This window comes from Pongo abelii, chromosome 13, assembly GCF_028885655.2.
Source record: "Pongo abelii isolate AG06213 chromosome 13, NHGRI_mPonAbe1-v2.0_pri, whole genome shotgun sequence".
In the NCBI taxonomy this organism is placed as follows: domain Eukaryota; kingdom Metazoa; phylum Chordata; class Mammalia; order Primates; family Hominidae; genus Pongo; species Pongo abelii.
The window spans coordinates 78,268,158-78,290,353 of NC_071998.2; the positions used below are offsets into that span (position 1 = coordinate 78,268,158).

Below are 22,196 nucleotides of genomic sequence, written 5' to 3' on the forward strand. Positions count from 1 at the left end.
TTGACGACTGATTCATTCACTTACTTAATGAAAGACTTGAAGGAAGGAAGAATCCCCGAATGGAGGAGACTGGAAAGGACGCATGACAAAACGCCCGCGGTCTCTGGAGACCCAGCCAGTCCCCTCCCTGGTCCCCAGGGTCTGGCCTTGACCATTGCATGGCTTTTTTGGGGGGTGGGGGGTGCCTTTCCCTACCAGATTCTTCTAAAGCTCAGCTGCACCCACCCTTAAATGGGAGAGAAGGCTTCTGCTCGCGGGCTCTGCATTCTTCCACCCGGACCCACCTTTCTGTGGACTAAACAGGAACCACTGGACTAGAGTAAATCTCAGCCCTGCAGGAGATTTTAGTCAAAAACTAGGACTAAAGAAAAGCAGGGTTGGGCTGGTAATTCACACAGGGCTAGCTTTAAACTTCTTTCCATGAATCACTCGCCCAGCGCATTAACTCGGGTACTTTGTTGATCCAGACCCTAGAGGGAGAATTCCCACCCTCCACTCGGCAGCCCCTGGATGGCGCAGCTCCACCTCCCCCGACCCGACTCCTGCCTCGGGTCCTCTAGGCAGGCGCGCCGCGTCCTGCGACAGGTTGGGACTGAGCTGCATCGTGCTGCGCTGCGTCCCAGTGCCCTGAGACTATGCCCAGAGGCGGCGCAGCCAATCGCAGTGCGGCAGGCGGTGGGGACAGAGCCGCCTGGGTGGCATTCTGGTGGGGGACTTCAGAGGTCAAACTGGCAACCTTGAGGCGACCGCAGAGGACTGAAGACCCCTGGACCCTGCACTTGCCAACTGTGCCTGTACAGATGGGACAGGGGCCACCCCGGTGCCCGGCGAGTACCTCCGCTCTGTGAGTGGGGGTATTTCTGTGGTGCTGAGCTATGGTATTCCTAGGGCTGGTAGGGCAGGACAGGGAAGCTCGACCCCTGCAAGTCAGGTGGAGATGCCCCTTGCTCCTTGCACCACCGCACAGGCCCCGTGGCCACAGTGAGCCTGAGCAGAGGGTGGGGGCAAGCAGCATGGGACCTGGCCTGGGACCCGAGCCAGGAGCCCTGGTTTTGGAGAGGCAAATGAGGTGTTGGCAGCACTGGCGACATGTAGGGCTGCGGGAGCAGTGTGTGCTCTCCTTCCCACTGTCTCCTGGGAAGGCATTCCAGAAAGGCTTCCTGCAAGAAGGGGAGATTGGAAAACATAGCTCACCTCCTGCTGTGTATTAGCCAAAAACAAGATGTGAAGTGACCCCCCAATTATTGGGGATCACTTTGTCCCTACTTGGGATTAGAAGTTTCCATTGGTGAGGTTTTGCCTGAATGGCCTCAGTACAATTGGTACAAAACCTAGATCAGTTGGTTTCCTAGCTGTTGCCTTAACCTTCTCACACACGAGGTACTTTCATATTTTTCTCATAACCTAAATTATCATCGCATAAACTGTTTCAGCTCCTACAGCTCTGGACAGGCCGCTTTTCATTTTGGTGAGTCCATCCAGTACCTCCACTTGCCCTGTTTTTCTCCAACCAGATCCTTGGCCTCTTCCACAGTCCTTGGGTAAAAGCTTGGGAGAATAATTTAAATATTTTTATTCTACCGTGGTGGCCAAAGTTTCTCAGGGAGCAGTAAGATGGCTTTTTAGGACTGGTCTAATCAGATCCTCATTTTTGTTCCCTTCCTAGGTTTTGAAACATGAATCCTTCACTCCTCCTTGCTGCCTTTTGCCTGAGATTAGCCTCAGCTAGTCTAACACTTGATCACAGTTTAGATGCACAGTGGAACCAGTGGAAGGCAAAGCACAAGAGATTATGTGGCATGGTTGGTAGCACCTGAAACCGTCCAGAGGGATTCCTGGGAGAATGGTCCTTGGTGTTTGGAGATTATAGCCAAAGAGTAGCTACTAGAGGCCAGCTCTTACCAATAACCTAATGCAATAACCTAATGGCACCGATTATGAGTACGATATGGGCATACGCTCCTGTTGTTTCTTGGCTTGGAGAACATCTCCCAGAGGTGTCAAGCCTTCTCTGGCCATGGTTTCTTTTTCACTTTTGTCTGCAGATTCACTCGGTGAGCATGGGTTGGGTTTTAGTTAGAAATAAAGAGCATCAATTACATATTTGCCTCTAGAATGAAGAAGGATGGAGGAGAGCAGTGTGGGAGAAGAACATGAAGATGATTGAACTGCACAATCAGGAATACAGGGAAGGGAAACACAGCTTCGCAATGGCCATGAACGCCTTTGGAGACATGGTGAGTGTGCTGTGGACTGCTGAACTCTGTGCTTCCTCTCCTCGGTTCTTTACTAAAGTAATCTCTTGCTTTTCAACATTTTATTTCCTTTTCCTTGAAGACCAGTGAAGAATTCAGGCAGGTGGTGAATGGCTTTCAATACCAGAATCACAGGAAGGGGAAAGTGTTCCAGGAACCTCTGCTTCATGACATCCCCAAATCTGTGGATTGGAGAGAGAAAGGCTACGTGACTCCTGTGAAGGATCAGGTAAGACAGTGTCAGATTCAGACCTCCCATCTCCCCAGGAAAGCCAAGAGGTGATCGACCTCTTTGCTTTAGTGGCGTGTAGAACAACTTGCAGTTCATAGTATTCAGATATATGAGCTGTTGTCAAAGTTTTGCTGTTTGCTTTGTGAATGACAGCTTTTTTATTCTTTTATCAGGGTAAGTGTGCATCTTCTTATGCTTTTAGTGCAGCTGGGGCTCTGGAAGGACAGATGGTAGGAAAACTGAGAAACTAGTTTCACTGACTGTGCAGACCTGGTGGACTGCTCTAGGCTTCAAGGCAATGTTGGCTGCATTTTTGGAGAACCGTTATTTTGCTTCCAGTATGTTGCCGACAATGGAGGCCTGGACTCTGAGGAATCCTTTCCATATGAAGAAAAGGTAAGTGGAGCTCTTTACCTTGCTGTCATTCCAGCTCTGCTTTTGGAAAGTGGAACGCTTTCAGAGGTAACACACAGTTTTTTCAGAACTCACATTTTAGATGGTAGAATCTATATCTGCAAACTGTCAGTGCTGTCATTATAAATTATTAGCCTTTGCACAGTTTTATAATTATGTGGTTAATATATAGCTGTTCTTGCTATATTGTAGCAAGAACATATAACATAGAGAATATCCAAACATAGTAACATTGAGAATATACAAACTATTTTACATATAATACACATTTCTCCACTGTGAAAAATTTCTTGTGGATAGTAAGCCTAAGGGTCTCATTCAAGAGACTTGAGCTAATGTTTAGTTTCAAGTCAACTAATAGCATTTCATTTCCTGGGAAATCCTAAGTTACAAACTGCTGAGCGTTGTGGTTCTAACTCATGTTTTCCAGGAGGAGGATGGTGGTAATCAAGTCTCTTCCCCCTTTACTTTTAAAAAGAAAAAGCCTGTAGGTACAATCCCAGGTGTTCTGCTACTAATGACACCGGGTAAATGCAAATACTCCCTGTGGAAGAGAAGGCCCTAATGAAGGCTGTGGCAACTGTGGGGCGCATCTCTGCTATTGTTTACGGACTTCTTGATTCCTTCTGGTCCTATAAAAAAAGAAGGTAGGAGTTTTTCTTTGTAGACATTGAGGAAGAAAAATTGAAAACGACCATGACACACAAGCCAAAAAATTCAATGTTAATATTTGGGTTCGTAGATTTCACATAGTTTATTTTATACATGTAATCTTTGTTTCTTCCTTCTTTCTTTTTTTCTTTCTTTCTTTTTCTTTCTTATTTGAGATGAAGTCTCGCTCTTGTCTCCCAGGCTGGAGTGCAATGGCACAATCTCAGCTCACTGCAACCTCCGCCTCCTGGGTTCAAGCAATTCTCCTGCCTCAGCCTCCTGAGTAGCTGGGATTACAGGCACCTGCCACCACGCCCGGCTAATTTTTGTGTTTTTAGTAGAGATGGGGTTTCACCATATTAGCCAGGCTGGTCTTGAACTCCTGACCTCAGGTGATCTGCCCGCCTCGACCTCCCAAAGTGCTGGGATTATATGCATAAGCCACCACACCTGGCCTACATGCAATATTTCTACCTGGTGTTTCCATACAGTATATAACAATTTATTTATTTATTTATTTATTTATTTATTATTTTTTGAGATGGAATCTTGCTCTGTCGCCCAGGCTGGAGTGCAGCGGCACGATCTCAGCTCACTGCAACCTCCACCTCCTGGGTTCAAGTGATTCTCCTCTCTCAGCCTCCCAAGTAGCTGAAATCACAGGTGCGCACCACCACACCTGGCTAATTTTTGTATTTTTAGTAGAGATGGGATTTTGCCATGTTGGCCAGGCTGGTCTCGAACTCCTGACCTCAGGTGATCCTCTTGCCTCGGCCTCCCAAAGTGCTTGGATTGCAGGTGTGAGCCACTGCGCCAAGCCATAAATAACAATTCATAAAGCGTTATGAAGTATTTACATTCATGGGCACATAACCCCATGAATGCAAGTAATTCATAACGCTTTATGAATTGTTATTTATTATATAGCTTAATTTACTTAAGTTCTCTCCAATTGTTGGATATTTCAAATTGTTCCAAAGATTTTTTTACCTCTGTTATTAAATCTGAAAAGAGCCCTTGATTCAAAGATTTCAGTGTTCTGTACCTTAGACATACTAGAGTGAAGTAACAAGCTTTCCAAGAGTGGTCTTTTATGCCTCTGGGCAAGTTTTTACAAAAGGATTTATGCTCATTTGTATTTCTACTAGCTTTAGATGGGAGCCTAAATCCCTAGCCTTGATAACAATAGGTCTTCTTGTTAGGCCTGATCTGGAATGTGTGTCACTTCATTGAATTTAGAGCTGCCTCCCTCCCTGTGGGTGACAGGGTGGGTTACTCTCGCGTGTCCCGTAGCGCTTCTCACCCCAGCATTCCTTTCACTCTCACAGGCATTTATTATGATCCAACCTGCAAAGGAGGATATGTGAGTCAGGGTGCTCTTGTGGTCAGCTATGGCTTTGAAGAAGAGGAATATTACAGCAAGAGATATTGGCTGGTGAAGAACAGGTATAAATTGTCAAAAAAAAAAAAAAAAACCACCTACATTTGAAACACAAAAGGGAATTCTTGTTTGCAGTCAGCATTTGGATACAGTTCCACAAACCCTTAAGCACATTTCTGAAATCCCAGAAGACTTTATCCTACTTAGGTTAAACACAGGATATGAATGTTTGAGTATAACATCAAGATGCTGTCACAAGTTGCGTTAGTGTAATATTTGTACCACCACATTTCTAAATTCTGAACATTTGCTTAATTCCGAAGCAAATCTAGCTGGAAAGACATCCTATCCTTTCCTGCTTCTGATTTTGCAGCTCTTTGAAAGGTCTGGGATGGAAGTTATGTGCAGTTTAGACTCAATAATTCATAAAGGATGAACAGAAACACCTGACTTTCTTGATTCTCTCCATTAAGCCTATGGCCTCCAGCACAGTGTTTAAGTTGAGTGATCCTGTTAATAAACCAATGTTGGCCCAGTGCGGTGGCTCATGCCTGTAATCCCAGCACTTCGGGACGCCGAGGCAGGCAGATCACCTGAGGTCAGGAGTTCGAGGCCAGCCTGGCCAACATGGCAAAACCCCGTCTCTACTAAAAATACAAAACTTAGCCAGGCATGGTGGCATGCACCTGTAATCCCAGCTACTCAGGAGTCTGAGACAGGAGAATCACTTGAACCTGGGAGGTGGAGGTTGCAGTGAGCCGAGATCACGCCACTGTACTCCAGCTTGGGTGACAGAGTGAGACTCCATCTCAAAACAAAAAAAATCATAATTAATATATTTAAAGACTTTTTTCATGTTTATCCTTAAGTCTTTATTGGGCATCTCCTATGAGATGGTGCTGTGCTGGCCTTGAGGACATACAAATGAAGCATATACTCACGGCTCCTTCCTCTGGCGCTCCTATTCCCACGTAAACAAGCAAATCAAAGCCTGGCACAAATTCACAGGCAAGTGCAGCACTGTGGAGGCTCTAAAGGGAGCCGGGGACAGTCAGGGCACACACTAGGAAGGTGCTTCCCTCTAGGGGCCAGGGCCGGCCTAAGCAAGTAGCATCTGATCTCGATTTCAATTGTTCATAGCTGTCATATCTTGGATAGGGCATGAGGGGGCAGTTTCTCTTTGCGCTGTATTATTTCAATTTTTAAGTAATGAGCGTTCATTATTTTCATGAGATAACAGATTCAGAAAGTATGCAGTTCAAGAAAAAAGTTAAAGAATTGATAAAGGAGAAGAAGCAGGAGGAAGAGAGGGAGAAACAGAGGGTCCTCAGATAACTTGATAAAGGCGAGTCTCCCATTTGGGGACTGATGTTCCTGAGATCTATGAGGACGCTGCTCAGCGTGTCCATCACATAGCACAGGCGTGATGGACACAGCACCACTGCCCGGTTGGACTCCAGCATGCTCCACGCTCGTCTCAGTCACACAGAACCTCTCTGAGGATGGTGGCTGTTGCCTCCAACTTACCGTTCCCAGCTAAGAAAAACAGGGAGGGGTCTTTGCTAAGGGCTAAAGGAGGGATGGACAATGAGGAGATAAACCAGGGACATTGTTCTAATGAGACTGCTTTAGTAAGGATGCAGAGTGACTCTGCTCAGAACTCCACTCTCTTCAGCTGCCCCACTCCCCACAACCACGCCCAATCCCCTCATCCCAACCCGGGGCAGTATGTTGAGCTCTTAACAGAAATGCGCTTTCCCTGGCGCTTTATAGTCTTTCCTCTTCAGTCACATTCAAGAACAGTACAAATTGCGAATCACCCAGCACTCGGGGGAGTCCAATATAGGTAAAAAATAAGAGCAAATTCTTGGCTTTGGGTCCATAATTCTGAAAAAAAATTCTAGCAGCGACTTCCTGTTTCCATTACAGCATGAAAGGAGTTTGGAAGTTGTAACCATCTACTAACAAATAAAAACCTGAATAAATTTTAAAATCAACAACTCTTCTTAGATCCCTAAGACAAGCGAAGTCATGAAGCAAACCACTGCCCTAATAACTGCAGAGAGAAAGGAATAACGAGAATCACAACTCACTGGAGCACAGACCATGGCCAGAGGCCTCTGCAGAGACAAGTGCCTAGTAAGGAAAACCAAGCTGTAACTGACAAATTGCCAGAGGCAGGGTGTGGACAAGTCTGAGCATTAAAACTCAGCCCTGGGTTCGGTCCTGGCTTCGGTCCTGGCTTTGGTCCTGGGGGTGCCCTCAGATTGCATAGCTTAAGTAGCTCCACAAGGCTCTCAAAGTGAAAATCTGAGAATTCCCTTATGATTCATGCAGGGGAAGGAAAAAGTAACAATTTTGGAACCCACCAGAGCATTCTGTTCTTCTTAACAAGGCCTACACTCAAGAGACACTGTTTTACCAAACTCTAACCTATTTGGGTTTTATCAAAGCTTAACCGACCTGAGGGATGGAAATACCCAACTCCAGCCTGCTTTAGCTTTCCAGGTGGAGAAGAGCAGGACCCAACATCAGCCCACTTTGGCCACCCTGTTCTATCAAAGCAGGGAAAAATGAGAGGCACTTGTGAATTCCATAGCGCAGGGAGACAGACTTGTTAGAAAACTGCAACTCACAGGACTAAGGAGTGCTTCTCCTCCCTCTAAACCACACCACCGCTTTCCTGAAGGGTCATTTATCAGAGCTTCTTTCACTGTACGTCAAGTTCCTCTTTCAAAAGAAAATTAGAAGGCATTCTAAAAGGCCAAAAGTGAGGCAGGAAAATAGGGTCTGGAGGCAGAAAACGTAAGGCCGATTCACACTTCAGCTATGACAGGAAATATCCTCTCCATAGGGTATAGGCCAAGTAAATGACTTTGTAACTTTACTTCATCCTCTCCATTTACATAGGGCATATGCCAAGTAACCAAAGGAATCCTCTAGAGGGTATTTAAACTCCCCAAAATCTGTAATGGGGCCTTTGAGCCCCTATGCCGAGGCCTGCTCCCACACTGTGGAGTGTACTATCATTTTCAATAAAACCCTTCATTCCTTCCTTGCTTCATTTGTGTGTTTTGTCCAATTCTTTGTTGAAGACACCAAGAACCTGGACACCCTCCACCATTAAAAAAAGGACAACTTGAAGAGACAGAACAAGCCTAAGAACAAGAATCAGATATGTCATGGGTGTCAGAACGATCAGACCAGGAACTTAAAATAGCTATGATTACTATGCTAAGGGTTAATGGAAAAAAATAACAACTTGAGAACACATGGAGAATGTAAAAAGAGAGATGAAAATTCTAAGAAAGAATGAAAAAGAAATGACCTCCCAAATTGTAGGGTAAAGTTGTTCTCTGAAGCTGCCTTATCTGCCTAAATTCCGGACCTCATTAACTGAGCTCACATAAGAGGAAAGAAACTGAAGTCTGTCGACAAACCTGGACGGAGTTTTGTCACAAATCACTGTCTGCCCTGCGGGCCCAATAGATTTTGTCCCAGACCACTGTATGTTCTTCAATCCCATTGAACTCTCCCTAGCCATCATTTATTGCCCCTCAGCCGAATTCCTCTTCTGCCGCCTCCCATAACCTGTTTTTCCAGGATCCAAGCCCTGACTTTGTCTGTAACCTGGAGAGAGTATATAAGCTTCTGCATCCCACTGGGGAGTTGGATCTTCATTCTGAAGTCTCCATGTGTACATGTTTAACAAATTTGAATGCCTTTTCTCTAATTAATCTGCCTTGTTTGAGTTGACTTTTTAGTGAAGCTTTGGAGGGTGAAGGAAAAGCCTTCCCTTTACTCCTACACTGGTATTATTCATCTTAAAGATGTTTTGGAAGATTAGTGTGCCCCGGTATCACTGAAACATCCTTGTTGGGATAATATTGTAAGATATGTCACTGAAGATTTTAGATAGAATGGTCAGAAAACACAAGAAAGTAACAGGGCATGTGACAAGTGGGGGTGGGGTGGGGCAGGGCTAGTCACCTGAAGTCTTAAAGCAGAGATGGACAGATTAGGGACACAGGGCCATAAACATGACCTGGAGCCATGTCAACACGCTGCCTGTGGTGATCACTCTTCTATGCTTTGATGTAGGATTAAGGAACTTCTATACTTCTATGCTCTTCTCAGCCAAACCAGTTCCCATGATCATTGCTTACTCCCTTGTTTCTGTGTGTTGAGCTCTATATATGTGGGGACACACTGAAATAGGTCAATGGTGGGCATAATTTCTGGTTAAAATGTAAGCTTGCCAACCAGTGACCTATCTGGGAAACTTTTGTTCTTCCCCTTCTTCTCTTGCATATTCTCAGAAACATAATAACATGTCAAAAATCACTTTCTTGGACTGACCATTGTTGTGATGTCCTGGTAAACTGTGCGTAGAACAGACATGAGTGAACATTTGCCCTCAAACTCCAGTCTGTATGTCCTCACCTGTTCATAATTTGATGAAAAAGCCATTGATTTGTTATACAAATGCAGACTCTGTAAATGTTTACCAGATAGAACAATTAACCCACCAGCTCTCTGGTTTATAACCAATAATGTCTCCCATTCCCTCCACCTTGTCCAAGAGCACTAAGCCTGCCATTGAGGTGGCTTGGTTTCCTCCATTAGTGCTTCCAATGAGTAACTTGCTCGTGGCCGTTTTCAAAGATTCTCAGAGGACCTTACCCTTCATCCTTCCAGCAGTTTTATCTGTTGCTTCTCAATAATTTTTTAGGTAAAAAAACAAATACAAGTAATCATTATTCAAAACAAAAATATAGATAAACAAGAAAAACGAGGAGAAAATCCCCAAAGACTCACCCAAAATCTCACTGTACCTGTTTTTGGCCTCCTGAAACCAGTGGTCAACTGGGAACACACTGCTCACTTACATGTCAAGCATCGCATTTGCCTTGTCGTGTGTTATGGCATTTGATCATCAGAATAACCCTCATCCCCATTTTACAGATAAGTACAGTGAGGTTAGAGAGGTTACGGAGTTTGCCCAAAGGCACAGGGCTAGTCAGTGAGGAAGCCAGGATTTGATCTCAGGAGGTGGAACTCCAACAAACGGGAATGCAGTGCTGCAGGGGTGTATGGGACCCTGGTACTGAGGGCTGACAGTCATTAGAAGAATTGCAGGAGGACCACAGGGAACAGTTTATGCTAAACCTGAACTTCTCCACAGTTCACAGGAGCAGCAACCAAGACACCACACCCCTCCCAAGGGCCCCAGTCAGGAGGTCATTCCCCAACACACAGTTCCCAGCTCTCACCTCCTGCTTCCATTCAAAACGTCCTCAAAAGCACTTTCTGTTTTCTGTGACTCTCCATTGAGTTTTACCCGATGAATGAGAGCCCCTTTAAATGATTAGGCCCGGAAAGGCATTTAAAATGTAATAGCAGTCATGTCCCACTCCCCTTGAGCCAAATAATTATCTCTGGAAGACACTTGCTCTGCAGGCTCTAGATTAACTGATGCCAAGTAGCCATAAAATGCCACACGCTCTATAGTTCCACAATGTGTAGCCAGTCACTAACCAACATTACTTCTGTAAACCAGTGAGAATTCCTGACGAACAACTTTTGTAATTGCTCCCTCTCCTGATTAAACCTTTTGTTTTTCTTTAAAAACTTAGACTTCTCTTTTGTTCCCTTGAGCACTCCCCAAAGAAGCTTGGAAGTGTGTCCCTGGCTGGAGTCCTCAACCTTTCTTTAACTAGATTCTGGCTTTTTGATTATTTCAGATTGGTAGGAGCCACCACCCGCCCCTTTCTCTAGCAGATTTCCCCACGTCTGAGTTATTTCACCTGGAGCAGGTGCTGGAGCAGGTGGGGTGGAAGGGAGAGGAGAGTATCAGATTCTGACCCCTGCCCTATGCCTGCAGACCTGTGGTGTATATAATGCAAGGTGAGTGATGTATTTTTTAAAATATTTTTTGTGTTCTCTTTACAGGGATGTTTCCCCTCTATAGCCAGGGGTATTGTTGTCTCACAGACTATGGATTTTAACAACAGGAATGCAAAGAAAAAAAAAGAATCAGTGTTCAGCTTTAGACCTCCCAAACAGAATTTCTGACTTAACAATGGTCCAGAAAGTGAAGATTGAAAAGAGAGGAAAAGGTTTTCTAAATTGCAGGACCCAATCTAAAAAGCTACTGTATGAACCTAGAGCAGTGGTCCCCAACCTTTTTGGCACCAGAGACTGGTTTTGTGGAAGATATTTTTTCCACAGACTGGGGGGATGGTTTCAGGATGAAACTGTTCCACCTGAGATCATCAGGCATTATTGAGATTCTCCTAAGGAGCACAAAACCTAGATCCCTCCAATGCGCAGTTCACAGTAGGGTTCATGCTCCTATGAGAATCTAATGCTGCAGCTGCTATGACAGGAGGCGGAGCTCAGGTGGTCATGCTCGCTTGCCTGCCACTCTCCTCCTGCTGCGTGGCCCAGTTCCTAACAGACCATGGACCAGTACGGGTCCATGGCCCAGGGGTTGGGGACCTTTGACCTAGAGGACAATGTCGTCAAGGAATTAATTGTCAATGGCTTGCTGGAGTTGGAGGAAGAAAGAAGTGTCTTCCACCATCACCTGTAAAATGGGACATGGAAGAGCCCTCATCTCCTAGGGCAGTGGTTCTCAAAGGTGGTTCTCTGACCAGTAGCACCTGCACTATTTGGGAATTTGTTAGAAAAGCAAATTATGGAACCCTGTCTCAGACCTACCGAGTGAAAAACTCACAGAATGGGCCCTGCAATCTGAGTCTTCAGGAGCCTCTGGGTGATTCTAATGCATCCTGAAGTTTGAGAACCACTGCCATAGGTTTGTTGTAAAGATGACATGAAGAGCACACGTGAAATGCTCAAAACAGTGCCTGTACCTAGGAGTTATTTAGCTATTCCTATCATTACCATCATCACCATCATGGCAGAGAACTTTTCTAGTAATGCTTTAATTTCCAGGAGTTGCAGGAACTCACAAAGGGAGACACCCTTCCTCTGCAGCAACCCCCAGAGCAGGTGCATCTGCAAGCTGAGCCTCTCACAGCACAAAAGCTTCTGTCTTCACCACTCACCAAACTGACACAGAGACTGATTTTCACCTAATGAGTATTTTTTTAAAAAATACAGTCATTTGTCACTTAACAACAGGGATATGTTCTGAGAAATGCATCATTAGGCCATCTCACTGTTGTGTGACTATCATAGAGTGAACTTACACAAATCTAGATGGTAGAGCCTTCTACACATCCACACTACTTGGTAGAGCCTTCTACACATTCAGGCTAGATGGTAGGCCATAAGCCTGTACAGCATGTGACTGTACTGAAAACTGTAGGCAATTGTAACACAATACTGTGTATTTATGTTTTTAGACATATGTAGACATAGAAAAAGTACAATAAAACACAGTCTAAAAGATAAACAATGATGTACCTGTAGTGGGCACTTGCCATGAATGGAACTTGCAGGACTGGAAGTTGCCTTGGGTGAGTCAGTGAGTGAGTGACTTTGAAGTAAACATGCAGGCCTAGGACATTACTGTACATTACTGTAGACTATATACTGTACACTTAGGTGCCATGACCAGCTCGGCTGGGGAGACCTTAACCCAGTGGCGCTAGAGGAATTAAAGACACACACACACAAATAGAGAGGTGTGAAGTGGGAAATCAGGGGTTTCACAGCCTTCAGAGCTGAGAGCCCCGAACAGAGATTGACCCACGTATTTATTAACAGTAAGCCAGTCATTAGCATTGTTTCTACAGATATTAAATTAACTAAAAGTATCCCTTATGGGAAACGAAGGGATGGGCCAAATTAAAGGAATAGATTGGGCTAGTTAACTGCCGCAGTTAATGCACAGATCGCTCATGCTATTGTTTGTGGCTTAAGAATGCCTTTAAGCATGCCTGTAATCCCAGCTACTCGGGAGGCTGAGGCAGGAGAATTGCTTGAACCCAGGAGGCAGAGGTTGCAGTGAGCTGAGATTGCACCACTGCACTTCAGCCTGGGTGACAGAGTGAGACCCCATCTCAAAAAAAAAAAATTTTTTTTTCTTTAATAATAAATTAATCTTAACTTTCTGTCACTTTTTTCTATTATCTACTTCTAAATTTTTAAGTTTTTGACTCTTGTAATAACATTTAACTTAATATGCAAAGACATTGCACAGATGTACAAAAATTGTTCTCTTTATATTCTTATTCTATTATAGTTTTTCTATTGTTACAATTTTTAATTTTTATTTCTACTTTTTAAATTTTTGTTAAAAGCTGAGACATAAATGCACATTAGCCTGGGCCTATACAGGGTTAGGGTCATCACTATTACCATCTTCTACCTGCACATCTTACTGAACTGGAAGGGCTTCAAGGGCAGTAACACGCAGGGAGCTGTCATCTCCTGTGATAATAATGCCTTCTTCTGGAATCCCTCCTGAAGGAACAGCCTCAGGTGGTTTTATATCTAAAATTTTCTTTTCACAGGCAGGAGTACACCCTAAAGTAAGAATAAAAAGTCTAGTATAGTAAATACATAAACCAACAGCATAGTTGTGCATTATCATTATCAAGTATTATATAGTGTACACAATTGTATGGGCTAGACTTTTATATGACTGGCAGCACAGTAGGTTTGTTACACCAGCATCACCACAAATACGTAAGCAGCACTAAACGTTTCCACAGGTATGATGCCAGTAGGTGATAGGCAGTTTTTAGCTTCATTATAATCTTATGTGACCACCATTGGCCATGACATATGTGGTCTGTCCTTGACTGACATGTAATTATGCAGTGCAGGCCTGTATATAGCATTATTTTGTTGAGATATACTTTGCGTGACATAAAACTCATCATCTTAAAGTATTTGGTGGTTTTTAATGTATTCATTATCTTATGCAACTATTACCACTGTCTAACACCAGAACATTTTCATCACCCCAAAAATAAGTCCTGTATTTATTAATCAGTGTCTTAGTCTGTTTTCTGTTGCTTACAGCAGAATGTCTAACACTGGGTCATTCCTAATGAAACAAAATTTATTTCTTACAGCTCTGGGGACTGGGAAGTCCAAGGTCACAGAGGTGCATCTGGTGAGAGCCTTCTTGCTGGTGGGGACTCTCTGCAGAGTCCTGAGGTGGCACAAGTCATCACATGGTGAAGGGGCTGAGTGTGCTAAGATGCTAGCTCAGGTCTGTCTTTCTCTTCTTATTAAAATACTAGTTTCATTCCCATGATAACCCATTAATTTATTAACCCAAGAATGAATTAATCCATTCTGGAGGACAGAGCCCTCATGATTCTATCATCCCTTATATGGCCCATCTCTCAATGCTGCCATATGGGGGATTACGTTTCAACATGAATTTAGGAGAAAAAATTCAAACTATAGCCCACAGTTAGTTCCAATTCCCTCTACCTTCATTTGCATAATCCACTCTGCTTCTATAGATTTCTCTATTCTGGGCCTTTCATGTGAATGGAATCATAAAATATGTGATCTTTTGTGTCTGGCTGCTTTTATTTAGCATAATGTTTTCAGGGCTTGTTCATATTATAGCATGCATCAGTACTTCATTCCTTTTTATGACTGAAAATACTGCACAGCATGAATACACTGTATATATTCCATTGCATGAATATTAATCCGTTCATCAACTGATGAACATTTGATTGCTTTCACTTTTCTGGCTATTATGAATAATGTGCTAGGAACACCTGTACACACATTTTTGCATTAACATATGCTTATCAATTTCTTGGGTATAATCGTAGGAGGGGAATTGGTATGTCTGAACATTCATTTCCATCTTACTTCTTTGGTTTTTCTTTTGGATTGTAGAAGAAGTGAAAATTATTTTTGCTTTGTTTCTAATTTGTTATTTTGATTGAGATGGATGAGATAGTGGAAAATAATATTTTACTGGAAATACTAAGCTTTGATAACCAAAATTACAGAATATTTGAAAGCTTCTATTTTAAAACCTTTCTACATTACAGTCCTGTCTGCATTAAAAGAGTCAGTGGAAAAATGAGAAACCAATAGAAGCAACATCAGTATACTTTGATCCAATATACTACCCAACTTATATTGACTTTGGAATGTAGGTAATTTCATCCTCATCTTGGTAAGCATAAAATTTGGCTAATGACATACCCTCTCCAAGCCTTGGTTTTATCTACTATAAAATGTAAATAATTCCAGTGGCCTCATAAGGTTGTGTTAAGAATTAATTGAGATAATGTGAGTATTAATATACCAGCCATATCCATAAATCCTCTCTCAGAAATGGACATATCCTTGAGAAATGATATTAAATCCAAAGGCACACAAATACTGCAACAAATGCTGTTGACGTTGAGATACTGTATATTGACCATGTTTATTGTTTGACCATTTCTTCTCATCTAGAATCCTACTTTAATGCACTAGAGAAGTGTTTAACTTGATTCAGAGAACCACCCTCAAACATCATAAACCAAAAGAGCTGATTCCTTCCCATCTGGGAAGGTCCATTTCTTAAACTCATTGTCCTCAAAATTTCTTCCATTTCTTAAATTCATTGTCCTTGAAAGCTTTCTCGTCTGGGAATTCCACATGGAACCATGAATGGATTTGAAGTCTTGCAAGAAGGGTAATAGAATTGTCAAATATTCTCCCAATTCCACTAGAGAAGGGAGGGTAGAGATGAGGCAGAGGGGATTGATCAGTTTAGGCCTGATTCATTTGACACTGGCCTAGGAGACCAGGCTTTGAATGATTAAGCCTTGCCCTAACCTCTAGCCCTCAGCCAGAGCTGTGGAACTGGGTATTGACCCCATTTCCTTCTTTGCAGTCTCCACTCTGTTCCACCCAGGAATGGGGGATGAAATCTTGGGATGAAAAGGGCAGGGAATTTGCGATCATGGTAGCACCATGGCTGGATTCAGGCAACAGTGTTTTTTCATTCATTCATTCTGAAACATTTTATTGAGTCTCTTTAAGTCAGGTCTTGTGCTGAGGAGTCAATGATGAACCAACACTGAGACATACCCTGTGCTGGAGAAGCCTGAATGTGTAGAAGGCTCTACCATCTAGATTTGTGTAAGTTCACTCTATGATAGTCACACAACAGTGAGATGGCCTAATGATGCATTTCTCAAATTGGGCAATAAGTGGGAATCAATTTCCCCTTTGAATGATGTATAAACTTTGCACCTCCTTTCCTCCACATTGAACTAATGTTCTGGGCAGCTTTTTCATTTGTGGGTCCCTGAGTGGTGAGGTTTCCCTGTAGCCATTCCATCCCCATAATAGATGGAATCTGAGAAAGTGTGGCTACCTCCTCTTCTCCAGATTTCATAAGAAAAAAGAAGTCTTGAAAGACTTTACATAAAAGTTCACACATTGTGTCAAAAGACATTTGACCAGGGCTACCTGGTTCCCTTTCATCATCGATGGAACGTGCCCCACTGACTCAGGGGTTTCTGTCCTAATCAGGAGGGCCCACCATCTGTCACCTGGCTCTGCTCTAGCTCATCCTGTGGTAACCTGGTATCTGGTCTCCATTTCCAAGGAGTCACATCACTGCACTGTGGAACTGCAGGCCCCAGCACAATGAGTCCTGATGGAGATCTCCAAATCAAGGGCTGATGTTCCCACTCAGGGAGAACAGGTCACCACAAGAATGGTGCAGCTCTTAGAAGTCTGTAGCTTTTGAAGTGTCAACTCAAACACTATCACAACTCTAGTGTTCTTTCTCAGGAAGCACAACATCCATGTTAACAGAATGAGTGAAGTCCATCTTCTGTCTGCCATCAAAAGTTATAGCAAAATGTCTAGGATCATAAGTGGCATCAAGGAATATAAACTCTTCTATTTTATTTATTTACTTGTATTTTTTGAGCTATGGTTTTGCTCTTTCATTCAAGCTGGAATGCAGTGGTGAAACCATGCCTCACCGCAGCCTCAAACTCCTGGCCTCATGTGATCTTCCCGCCTTGGCCTCCCAAAGTGCTAGGATTACAGGAGTGAGCTACCACAAAACTCTTCTATTTTAGATCTAATACTATACCATGGACTTCTTTCTTTGTCAATACATTTAGAATTTTCCATTGTTGACCCTATCATAATTCATTTAACAATCTCCTTTTCTCTTATTGATGAGTATTTCAACTTTTTTATGTTTCATTTACAAATAATACTGTACTTTATATCTTTGCATGTGTATCTTTATAGAGATGTGCAAATAGCACTATAAAACTAATTTTTTGAAATACATCTACTTGCTGAAAAAATGTGATTTCATTGTGTGCTCCTACCTGTAGTGAATTAGCATGTGCATTTCTTCACAACTTACTAATTAACTCATTTTATAGGCAAAATGTGATGTAATTTGTTGCTGTAATTTCCATGTCCTTTGCAGGGAGAGTTCTAATTTCAACTTTATTATTATCATTAATTCAAGATATTATTTATCAAAAATGTTAATCATCATCGTGGTCATTACCACAAATAATAGATGCTAACAATAATCAACCTGCATTAAGAACCCACATCCCATGCACTTTCCACACAGACTTTATTTGATTCCATTCACTCCTTACAACAACCACGTGAAGAAAGAATCACAAAGCAATTGTATAATTGAAACACAAAAGGAAAGTTACTTGTGTGCCCTTGGTCAAGTAATTTGAACAGTCTGTGCTTCTGATCTTCCCGTAGAAAAATATAAATAATAATATATTCATCATCTACTGCATGGGGGTGTGTCAGAAATTAAAGTACTGTATATCTGCAAGGCATTTTATGCCACGTATGCATTGTTCATTGATTATATAGTGTGTCTGATGTTTCAGCATGCTGGGAAGGATGGATTATAAGACAAAGACTGAGAAAATGCAGAATTTGGTGCAGGGTTTGATGGCAGCCAGCCCCTCCACACCTGTGGGTGTTTCTCGTCAGTGGGATGAGAGACTGAGAAAATAAATAAGACACAGAGACAAAGTATAGAGAAAGAAAATTGGGCCCAGGGGACCAGCGCTCAGCATATGGAGGACCCACGCCGGCACTGTTCTCTGAGTTCCCTCAGTATTTATTGATCACTGTCTCTACCATCTCGGAGAGGGGGATGTGGCAGGACTATAGGGTAATGGTGGGGACAGAGTCAGCAGGAAAACATGTGAGCAAAGATCTCTGTATCATAAACAAGTTTAAGAAAAGGTGCTATGCCTTGATGTGCACGTAGGCCAGATTTATGTTTGACTTTACACAAACATCTCGGTGCATTAAGGAGCAGTATTGCCGCCAGCATGTCTCACCTCCAGCCATAAGGCGGTTTTCTCCTATCTCAGTAAATAGAACGTATGATTGGGTTTTACACTGAGACATTCCATTCCCAGGGATGAGCAGGACAGAGATGCCTTCCTCTTATCTCAACCGCAAAGAGGCCTTCCTCTTTCACTAATCCTCCTCAGCACAGACCCTTTACGGGTGTCAGGCTGGGGGACGGTCAGGTCTTTCCCTTCCCACAAGGCCATATCTCAGGCTATCTTATGAGGAGAAACCTTGGACAATACCTGGCTTTCCTAGGCAGAGGTCCCTGTGGCCTTCCGCAGTGTATTGTGTCCCTGGGTACTCAAGATTAGAGAATGGCGATAACTTTTACCAAGCATACTGCCTTCAAACACATTTTTAACAAAGCACATCCTGCACAGCCCTAAATCCATTAAACCTTGAGTCAACACAGCACATGTCTCTGCAAGCACAGGGTTGGGGCTAGGGTTACAGATTAACAGCATCTCAAGGCAGAAGAATTTCTCTTAGCACAGAACGAAATGGAGTTTCTTATATCTACTTCTTTCTACATAGACACAGTAACAGTCTGATCTCTCTTTCCCCAGCAGGGTTTCCAGTGGAAAAGACATCTTGTTTCCTAAACAACAATTGGCCACACACTGAAGACACATAACCTGCCTATGAACTGGAGAACCCTATTGAAATCTTACAAGAAGCTTGAGATTTTCCTCAGACAGGTGTTTAATATTCAAGTTGGCACGAATGGGTTTTGTTAAAACCCATTTTCTTTCTATTCTGCCTCTATCTGGTACAATATAGAACTGAAGAGGATATAAAGCAGCAAGGTGCAATTTGAAATCAAATGGCAACAATGGAAGAAAATGGTCTTGGTTCAACCCAATGCCCACCTGAAATCACTTTTATTAAGGACAACCAACTGGAACAAAATTGTATATTAGTCTTCTCATGATAATTTCAAGTGTGCTTTGATTTGAGAATTTCTTTATGAAAGTCTTCAAAAATCCCACCTCTTAATCCATGGAATTTTCCCTGGAGTCTGAAAATTCCCCAAATCTCTGGAGACTTGACGGTTATTCACTGGTCAAGGGCTCTATAAAAGTGTTCTGGGGAGCTTGACTCAGTGGTCAACAGAGGCCCTTCCAAATCTTCAGTCTGATTCTGGGATCCCCAGGGAGACCTGGAGCCTTTCTCAACATCTTTTGATTGGAAAGAGCATGTGCTTCATCCTCTGTTGCAACAGAAATAGCCATTGTGAAGCTCTTTGGTGAGGTGCAATGAGTTTATTCAACCATGTGTGGGCTGGATAGGCTCAGATTTACAGGTATGTTTGAGCTCTGTTTCATACTCAAATGTACAGATCCAGCAGATGACTGGATCAGTTTACTCTTCATCTTCCTGGTATTCTGGGAAGCATCAAGGGCAGTGTCATCCTATCGAGGATGCTCTGCAGATGCTAAGTGGTGGGGATGAGGATCACAATGAAGACAAATGGCCCCATCATGACATGAGGAGTCATCTGGCTGGAAAGGCCCAGGTGTAGCAGTTATGGGATGTCACTTCACCAAACAGGTGATGTTTCACACCTCAGAGCAACACAGAACGTTTTGACTGTCAGTGCCTAGTCACTATTTACAATCAGAGCCAAAAGGCTTCTCTGAAGAGGAAGAAACTTTTGGAAAACATTGCCCCTGCAGTCAGACACTTCATGTAAGAAACACAGCTGCTTGCCTTGGTTGAGGCTGCTACCAAAACTGCTACCAAAACTCCCACCCAGTTGTTAATCAAAGCAACAGAGAGATGGAGCCAAAGCCTGAATCAGATCATAAAACAACCAAACTAATTCACAAGAGTCTTAGCACTTCAATGGTATTGTTCCCACCTCCTGCGGAAAGGTCTGGATATTTTAACATAAATTGGCTGTGGAGTAACAAGAATGCAGGTTAGCTTTTCCTTGATTAATATGACATTGCTGACATTTGACTACTTTTGACCTTCGAAATAGCCATTTCAAGTCATTCAATGTAATACTAGGTTTAAGTTTCATTTTACTCCAAGTGTGTCTATATGCACATAGATAAATACTAAAATAAAGATAAGCAAATTCCTAATATTTGCTTCCTGGAAAACTCATCATTACTCTTTTATTACCTTCATTTTCAGTCTAGGTGAGGAGAAAATAAGCACTTTATGAGCTTTCTAAAAATTAATATTTATTTTGAAATTTTAAAATTAACATAACAAGGAACAAGAAAAAATTTATTTAAAAATTAGAATTTTGTACATAAGGGATTTTCTTTCTATAGAAGCCAAAATCTGACACCTACATATATTTCTCTGGGCAACCAGACTCTACTGTTTCAGATCAGCGTGTAGCTGGTGGCCGAATCTGCTCCATGGATAGGTGTACCATTGTGACCACTTTTTGGAATGTGATTTTTTTTTTTTCAGTAAGGAGTGTACCTTTCAGTTAGCAAGGGTACACTCACTGCCTCTCCAGACTCCCGTCGGCATTCATAGGCACTTTCTTGCAGGACCCCCTGCCCCAGCATTTCCATTTTCCACCTCTGTCTTAGATGACACTGATGTCTCATGGCTCCTCCCGTGATGTGATGAAATCTTCTAAGTCAAGGACTGAGGAGGGGAAGCCACGCCCCCACCATGGAGTCCAGCTATGGCCCCTCTTTGTTCTCAGATGTGAGCATCAAGAGAGGCACACCAGGAGCAGAAGCTGAGCCCTCTTAGGGCCCATGAGATGCAAGGCAAATCAAAATCTCTTTCTATCTCAAATCATTGACTTTTTCAAAAGTGTCGAAGTTGCTGATATTTAGAGTTGGTGAGAGTGTGCAGGAATGGGTCCTCTTGTTTACTGTTACAAAGAGATGTGATATTCTTGTCTTTGGACTTGGAATTGTTCATTATTTTTAAGGGAAATGCTCCCAGACCCAGCAAATCCATTTCCATCTCATAAAAATAGTCATAGAAGTATAAATATTAAATGTCACATATTCACAGATTTTTAAATAAATCCAAGTGTTTATCAATAGGGAAAATTTAATTATGATCCATCGGTATAAACATGGAAATGTATCCTTCATATGCCACTGAGAGCAAAAAGCAAATTCCAGAACAGTGTGCATAGCATGATCCCATTAAAAGCCAAAATAGAATAAAATAACTATGTCTATGTATTTTAATAGGTGAACACAGGTTTATACACAGAAAAAGCCTAGAGGCATATGTATTAAAATAGTAACCATTATCTTTGCAATGGGAAGGAATGGGAACAGCATTGGAAACACTGATTTTTACTTTATGTTTTATTTTGTGAATCATTTTTTTTATTTGGGCAAAAATTTTTTATAATAGAAAATAAAGTCACATAATTTAAACCCCTATCTCCAAAATACAGGAAGGTGGACAGTAAAAACTTTTTATCCACTTCAGTCCCCAGCCCACCCATACAACATGTATTGTTAGTTTCTTTTTATTATTTGTGTGTGTGTGTGTGTGTGAGATGGAGTCTCGCTCTTGCTGCCCAGGTTGGAGTGCAATGGAGTGATCTCAGCTCACTGCAACCTCTGCCTTCAGGGCTCAAGTGATTCTCCTGCCTCAGCCTCTTGAGTAGCTGGGTTTATAGGTACCTGCCATCACGCCTGGCTAAGTTTTTGTATTTTTAGTACGGACGTGGTTTTACCATGTTGGCCAGGTTGGTCTCAAACTCCTGACCTCAGATGCTCCGCCTGCCTTGGCCTCCCAAATTGCTGGGATCTATTGTTAGCTTCTTAGTGTCCTTCTAGAATTTATTTATGCAACTGAGAACAAATACATATATGCCTTCTTATTCTCTCTTTTTCTTTTCCACAAAAAGTAAAACATTATTTGCCGGTTGACATTTTATTTTTTCCTTCATATATGTTACTTTTTTATTGTTTGGAAAATTTTTTTTACAATGCTCTATATTTCT

The 22,196-nt window shown here is 42.5% G+C and overlaps 1 protein-coding gene and 1 long non-coding RNA gene across 4 annotated transcripts; one reads left to right on the forward strand and one right to left on the reverse strand.

Moving 5' to 3' along the window:
• The first annotated feature begins 2,119 nt into the window (after positions 1-2,119).
• Positions 2,120-21,611, forward strand: LOC100452609 (putative inactive cathepsin L-like protein CTSL3P). Of its 3 annotated transcripts, XM_024252575.3 has the most exons (5): positions 2,120-2,237; positions 2,338-2,484; positions 2,690-2,883; positions 13,987-14,079; positions 19,631-21,611. In XM_024252575.3, exons 1-5 carry the CDS (start codon positions 2,154-2,156, stop codon positions 19,770-19,772), a joined length of 660 nt encoding a protein of 219 aa, XP_024108343.3. In that variant the 5' UTR covers positions 2,120-2,153; the 3' UTR covers positions 19,773-21,611. The 3 variants fall into 3 exon arrangements, 1 of the variants encoding a protein (XP_024108343.3); XR_008510104.2 differs by lacking the exons at positions 2,120-2,237; positions 2,338-2,484; positions 2,690-2,883 and adding exons at positions 10,566-10,840; positions 14,935-16,018 and having other exon boundaries at positions 13,987-14,126; positions 18,817-21,611; XR_008510105.2 differs by lacking the exons at positions 2,120-2,237; positions 2,338-2,484; positions 2,690-2,883 and adding exons at positions 10,566-10,840; positions 14,935-16,018 and having other exon boundaries at positions 13,987-14,126; positions 18,820-21,611.
• LOC129048076 (uncharacterized) lies at positions 2,142-10,570 on the reverse strand. Its single transcript, XR_008510108.2, has 2 exons — positions 10,207-10,570; positions 2,142-2,437 (listed from the first exon to the last, which is right to left on the reverse strand). It is a non-coding gene; the product is annotated as an uncharacterized LOC129048076 (long non-coding RNA).
• Positions 21,612-22,196: the final 585 nt, after the last annotated feature.

What these genes read in the sequence shown, in the direction of transcription:
- LOC100452609 (XM_024252575.3), top strand. Translation starts at nt 2,154, where the DNA reads ATGAAGATGATTGAACTGCACAATCAGGAATACAGGGAAGGGAAACAC. An exon ending in TGAACGCCTTTGGAGACATG is followed by an intron (nt 2,238 to 2,337) that starts GTGAGTGTGCTG and finishes TTTTCCTTGAAG; the next exon opens with ACCAGTGAAGAATTCAGGCA. An exon ending in CCTTTCCATATGAAGAAAAG is followed by an intron (nt 2,884 to 13,986) that starts GTAAGTGGAGCT and finishes TATTTCTTACAG; the next exon opens with CTCTGGGGACTGGGAAGTCC.